Source organism: Gadus macrocephalus, chromosome 21 (genome assembly GCF_031168955.1).
Source record: "Gadus macrocephalus chromosome 21, ASM3116895v1".
Taxonomy (NCBI): domain Eukaryota; kingdom Metazoa; phylum Chordata; class Actinopteri; order Gadiformes; family Gadidae; genus Gadus; species Gadus macrocephalus.
The window spans coordinates 12056845-12064344 of NC_082402.1; the positions used below are offsets into that span (position 1 = coordinate 12056845).

The 7500-nt window shown below is 42.9% G+C and overlaps 1 protein-coding gene across 1 annotated transcript in view; it reads right to left on the reverse strand.

Annotated features, from left to right (window-relative positions):
* The window catches only part of lama2 (laminin, alpha 2), a 146501-nt gene that overhangs the window by 104426 nt on the left and 34575 nt on the right, over nt 1-7500 (reverse strand). The window contains 1 exon segment of the mRNA XM_060042433.1: nt 4180-4292. Coding sequence (XP_059898416.1) covers nt 4180-4292 — 113 coding nt within the window.

Here is a 7500-nt window from a genome sequence, read left to right on the forward strand (position 1 = left end):
CCTCCAGTCAGGGAACCAGCGGTGGACTCTTGATGGACTCTAAACTACTCAAAACCCACTGATGTGGATATGAGTCAACAGCGTGTCTCACATAATAGTAGCAATAATAATGATGCGCAATGTGTGACCCAAGTACTGTTATTGGGGGGGCCAATGGGCAGGAGGATTTGGACTTAAATTTGAAATGTACTTGAAAACACCCAGATGCGAAGGGCCTTCATCCAAACATTTATTGTTTCCCTATCACGGTGTCTGTCATCTCTAGGGGGACGCCGAACTTTCCCTTTGCTCCCAGTTCATAGACAGCTGCCACAGTCGAGGTCGGAGGAAGCGTCTCAGCTACTTCAACATGAGAGGTTAGATTGGACACTCGAAATGGCGTAATGACACACGCCATTTCTCTAGCCCCTTTGGAGGGTATCACGAGGGTGAGTGCGTGTGTGGTGACACCGAGCATGCATTCTGTTTGTATGTGTACCAGTTTCATCAACATACAAGCAGTGTGTTTGTGTGTGTGTGTGTGAGTATGTGTCTGTTTTATAATGAAAAATTTAAAAAAAACATCTGTCTGAGAAAAACACACGTACACACACGCGTACACACATTTGGTAATAACCTGACCTTAAGACTTTTAAATACCAGCCCTGAGCACCATCTAGCCAACCAGCAAGGAGATGCCGCAATCTCTCCTACAGTTTTTCTTTCTGGCTCACGCTCCCAGACCATCAAACAGCACAATGGAGTTCAGTACAGCTCTCCATTCTAGAGAGAGTGCAATGTATTCTCGATGTGAATCCTAAAGGCCAAATATAAATGTATTTCACCAGTCATTTATAAATATAATAATCTTTTTTTCTACTTTTGTTTTCATCCTCAGAGGTGACAGCCGTGAGACGTTTTTGAAATTAACTTAATTCCTCCATAAGCGTAGGTTTTGTCTTTTGTGAGAACAAAAGAGAAAGCAAGCGAACCCCTTGACACAAAGACATGTTTCCACTGAGTGCAGACATGGATCAACTCTTCAGAGAGAGAGAGCGCTGGCCTGACTGATGAGGTGAAGGGAGGTTAGGGCAAATTGGCTGATTCTGTAATGCAATGTTACTCCCAGCTCTGATTGGCCCTTGCTAACCCTCTATTTTCCACCCACAGAGAAGCAGAGCCAGTGACTGAATGGACTATTGCAATAAAAAACGTCGGTCAATCAAGCCATATCTCTGCTAATAGAGACAATCTGAAGAAGAAAAAAACCTTGTTACCATGGAGAGGAAAATGCAATTTCCTGTCGCAAAAGCATACCACTACAAATATGGCATACACTTTGAAACAGTGTCAGATCAATTCTGGCCCTTGTAACAAATAACAAGAATCAGTTCCAAATAAACATGTATACTTAATAAGCTAAAGTAATTCACACATTGATGTATAATGAGCCTCAATACACATACGCGTAAATATACACACGTTTACTTTTATTTATTTGAAATAATTAATGTGTTAATTACACTACATTTAAATTGCGACATATTTTTAAACAACTGGTAAAAATAAAGTAAAAATGAGCAAAGACAGTAAAGGACATTTCTTAAAATGCACACACTTGTCTTCCTGCAATGGTAAGCAAATAGATAATCCTGTGTGGCCAGTGGATGTAGGAAGATACTCTCTGCGTCAAATCGAAACAATCGACCGCTTCCCATACAGAATTTGACAAGAATAAATGGTTGAATGGTTGAAAGTTATTCAAATTCCAGGTCTCTCAAAAGGATATAAATGTGTTTTTGTGCGGAACTTAAAAGCCAGCGATAGTTCAAGGTTTGCTCTTTTTAATTACATTTTTCAGAGAGAACCCAGAACACAGACTGCCATTTATTTCTAACAACACACACACACACACACACACACACACACACACACACACACACACACACACACACACACACACACACACATGCGCACGTACACACACACACACATACACACACAAACATACACACACACATGCAAACACACACATGCAAACACACACACATAAACACCAACAGGCACCCTCTCTAAGTATTCAGTTCTTCAGTCCAGGGGGCTTGACAATAACAAGAAAGGAAATGAGGGTGGTGATGTCATAGATGATAACAACACACGCACGCACACACACACACACACACACACACACACACACACACACACACACACACACACACACACACACACACACACACACACACACACACACACACACACACACACACATATAGGCAAACCCCCTGTCATTTTCTGATTGAGATGACTATGTGGTCGCAAGGGAAATTCAGCATGGTGGAGGGTAAATAGCTTTTTCTTGGATACACAGACCCATATGCACAATTCAAATGCACACACATGCGGGCCAGTGTACACACACACACACACACACACACACACACACACACACACACACACACACACACACACACACACACACACACACACACACACACACACACACACACACACACACACACACACAGAATGTATGCGGAACAGAAAAACATTGACTATTCTCTGTTCGTATAAATGCAATATTTCTGGGTACAAACTACAGACAACAACGCTTTGCAGATTTTCTGGATTCACTTGCTCATGCCTCTTTTATGAAAGGTTTAACCATTGGCTCGTATGGGTTGCCTGGATAGTGTTGTTAAAACCACTTAAGGGTGTGTAGCGGGACGGTGTGGCGGCTGATGTGCCCATGCATGTTTCAGCTTCATAAATATTTGGCCTTCGTGTCTCCATCTATCAACACATCTGGGGACAAGTATCACACTCCAATCTCAATCAATCTCACGCACCCACGGACGCACGCACACACACAAAGACCCACACACAGGCTCTGTGTGTGTGAGGAGTGATGGATGGAGCTGAAGTCATTAACATGTCAAGATTGCCGTCCCGCCACATTTTTTTCTCTCCGCCGACTGAATTACATTCACTCAAATGAATAGAAGGATAAAAGCAATCTCACCTCTCCATTTCTGCTTTTCGTAAACCGAACATTACTTTCTTCTTGTATCCAATCAACTTTGATTCAGACTATGTCTTACTACCATCAGAGTGTAAACTACTTTACGACCACTTCTGTGGGAAACAATTAAAATAGTTGGATTTAATTTTGTCTCAACCTTTCCCCTCACAGGTTTTGTGCCTGCCTTTGTGTGTGTGTGTGTGTGTGAGTGTGTGTGTGTGTGTGTGCGTGTATGGTCTATGTTTGTGTGTGTGTGTGTGTGTGTGTGTGTGTGTGTGTGTGTGTGTGTGTGTGTGTGTGTGTGTGTGTGTGTGTGTGTGTGTGTGTGTGTGTGTGTGTGTCTGTGTGTCTGTGTGTGCACACATTCCACTAAATGAGGAAAAGCAGTTGCAGTGAGATATAGCATCAACCCACACAAATGGCGGCTCAGAAAAATAAAAGGCTTTGGATATCAGAAGCAAAGCTGGCACAGACAACACCTAAGCTTTATATTGTGCTTCCCCCATCACCACTGGTCCAGTCAGTTCCATGGCATAGAAACATCCCCTTTCAACAAGAACCAGCTTTAAGGGGGAAGCGTTAAGCTCTGCTATGACCTAACATCAGGGAGCGCTGCTTCACACGAGCGAGGTGAACAATCTTGTCCTGCAACATCAACTCATCTTCGCCGGGAAAACATCGGACCGTTGACCGACAGCGTTAACTGTTGATGTCATTGGTCCAACTCCCAAGCTTGACGGTTCTCCTTGAATTTACCCGACTCGGCGCATTCAGCCGCGCAGGACTCACTGCAAGGCCTCCCGATGGCCCCCTCTCTGGGACGAACCCCCAGAGGATCCATCAGCGCTAAGGAGCCTGATAACTAACAGGAGCTCTGAGGCCTGAATGAGGACACTACAGAGCCGTGGTGCACCCTCACCAGGGAGCATTCTCTCTCTTCTGCTGGCCGTAGAACAGGACAGACTCACCGCAGCGGAAGGACTGCAACAACATCCTCCCCATACAGAGTGTGTGTGTGTGTGTGTGTGTGTGTGTGTGTGTGTGTGTGTGTGTGTGTGTGTGTGTGTGTGTGTGTGTGTGTGTGTGTGTGTGTGTGTGTGTGTGTGTGTGTGTGTGTGTGTGTGTGTGTGTGTGTGCGTGCGTGCGTGCGTGCGTGTTTGCGTGCGTGTGTGTGTGTCTACCTGCTTCAGGTCCAGGGTGACGGTCACATGGTGGTACTCCATGCCGTTCTTGATGGAGGGGCTTTGCCACCAACGATTGGTCCCATCAATGGCATATTCTATTGGGTGTTGTTCTATAACATGCACACGCACACACACACACACACACACACACACACACACACACACACACACACACACACACACACACACACACGCACAAAGTGTTTTTTATTGCAGCTGGCTTGGACTAAGCTTTACTAATTGAACTCAATCTATTTACCTTACTATGATGAACATAACATTCAGCTTCAGTCTAAAGGCAAAGCACTTTAAGGAATATTTAAAAGACCACATTTTCGACAATGTCAGGAGGACCATGACATTTCAACCAGTCCAGACCTTGAACAGAGGCCCCTTTCATATATGAGACAAAACATTACCTTGTTTTCGAAAAAATAATCAGGATTACATTTCATATTTCTAAAAGTTACAAGGAAAAAGACGATTTGTCTGCTTGGTGTAACTCCTGTGTAGAGCTGTGATGAATCAGGGGGCAGAGGCAGCTGATTAAAAAGAATTACACACAGCAGGACGTTTAAAGACTTCTTGGCTGCCAGCTGTCCATAAACACACAACTTATATCTGACATTTCATTCTTTCTTTTTTATTTCTAAACAGGAGTCCACGTGCTCGGGGAACAGTGAGAGACATATGTCACTTAGTAAACACTGCAGTTTAAGAGTGCCATAAGAGGCATGGTTGAGTGGCTGGTGTGATGGCTATAACCTTTATGAGCATATATCTGCAAGCCTCTTAATCACACACATTTCCCAGCGATCGGAATCTCACATTCAAGCAATAGAGCATAGGATTCAATGAGTGTATCATATATACCTTATTCTTATTGACGTATTAACAACCATAAGGTATATTTGACTAATATCCACCTAGTGGGTAAGAATTGATCAACTAAACGTACAAACCTAAGAAGCAAGTAAGGCTGAACTCACAATTGAATTTTTGTGAACATGTAAGATGAAAGCTTTGGAATACCATGGATGCCCGGAGCCTGTCCTTGCTTCTTGTTAGCCCTGAGCAGCCCTCAGTCGCACAGACCACAGGACAACACACCCAACATCTCTCAAAACAATACAATAATACTTGAGCATGGACCTGTGGAACAAATTATTCAGTTTTCATTATTGATTATTAATGATCATTATATTTGTATTGAACCCTTATTAAAACGGACAAGACTCACTGAGATTAAAGTCACTCCTTCAAGAGCGACGCGGCTAACAAAGTAGCATGCAACAGGGTTACGTAGATTAAACATCGGGTGAGTCGAGGTTAACAGAGAGCCAATACACAGCACGGACCAGGAACCCATCCATGTGAAGCGTTAACGTTTTGAAACATGGGTACTGCCTGGAGCTGTCCAGTTCCAAGTCCTAAAAAAAAATCGAAAACAAATTATCCGTGAGAAATCAAATCCTTCCTGCAAAACGTTCCATATGGAAGGTGCAGCAGATTTCCAGTCTCTTCCCACTCCGTCCGGACACAGGGAACAGAGGGGGAGAGGGGAGCCCTGACATTGTAGGCCTTAGCAGCCTTTCATTATTTCAAGGTAATAAAGTAAGTAAAAAACCCTGTTGTTACCAATGTGGAACAATGTCCTGATTCAAGCGCAACCCAAATACATTTGAAAGAAACCCAGTACATATATCAATTATAGACGAATAATGATGCAACCGCAATCACTTTCCAACATCTTATGTAAATCAAGGAAGTGCTTATTGCACAGGGACCCATTCGCCAGTGATCAACAAAGAATCAAATAAGACGCATGGCTAGGCCAGCTGGGACTGCTCTCGGTCTCATACAATACAAGAGATATAATACGAGATAAAACGTGGATACAATGGGGTCAGACATTTCAATCATCTCCCCAAATGTACAACATAGATTGCTGGATAGCATTTACAAATCAGGGGTAAATGGTGAAAATCAGCAGAAAATAGCCAGTTTTCCGAATTTCTCATTTTCCTTTTCCTTCCATCTCCATTTCCTTCCATCCTTCCATCCAGCTTAAGCCAGACAGCGGTCAAACATTTTTAAAGACATGTCCAGTTCAGAGGTGGTGATTTATTCACCAAAGATCGATTCACACAAGGTAGACCCTGAAACGATTCCATGCAAGCAGCAAAGCACAAATCAAATCCTGCTCAAAACATTTGGTGACTTCACCTTAATCCACTTTTCATATAGTTTCTGACAATAAAACCTCCCGGAGTTTCTTTGTAGGTTTGTCTATTTGCTGTTAATTGGGTTAACAAAATAAAACAAATATAAATTAAACTTTGTTATCGGTGTCTTCAATACACAATACAACAAACAGGCCATGTAGTGCACATGAGCCAACGTCATCCATTTGGTCACATCTCCCTCCCTCCCTTCCTTCCGTCCTTCCTCCCAGCCTCCTTCCCTTCCTTCCTCCCTACCTCCCTCCCTACCTCCCTCCCTCCATCCCTCCATCTCTTCCTTGCTCCATTCCTTCCATTATCTTTCCGACTCTATAAACCAAACATCTAAATTTGTGGTGTACAATTAGTCGATTAATCGATTAGTCAATCAACAGCAAATTAATCTATCTAATTTAATAATTGATTAATCCTTTAAGGCAAGGCAAGGCAAGGCAAGGCAACTTTATTTATATAGCACTTTTCCTACACAAGGCAGACTCAAAGTGCTTCACATATTCAAGTCATTTATCGAGTACAAAAAATTATCATTTGCCGCTTAATGTTGCAGCTCAATTCAAATAATTGGTTCATGGATCATTATAAGCAGAGTTATCTATTTTTTTCTTGGCTGCTTGTCCGATAAAGCAAGCACATCTAAGACATCACTTCGGACTCGGCTAACTCTGGATGCTATTATTTATGGCATTCAGAGTTTGGTCTAAATGGTGAATTTTCTCATCAGAAAAAGTATAATTTGATCAATTCACTTTGAAAGGAATTGTTTAGTCGCAGCCTTAATCTAAAGATGTCCCTTCTCCCCTGTTCTACATTTCCATATATCTTCCTCCACCTGTTTACGGCGCTCTCAGATCAGCTGGCTGGCAGGCTGAGTGATGGATGGACACGCAGCCTGGCTGACTTACCGGGGGTTAAATGAGTCATTATTGGCTGGCAATTATGTTCTATCACTTTGTCGGGAGACGTGATTAATTTTGCAGTCCAACCGTTAAGATGCAACTTGCAGACAGATGATTACATACCAAGTCATTAGTTAACATCTGCGCAGTTAGGCTCTGACAAATACGCCAGCATTCAG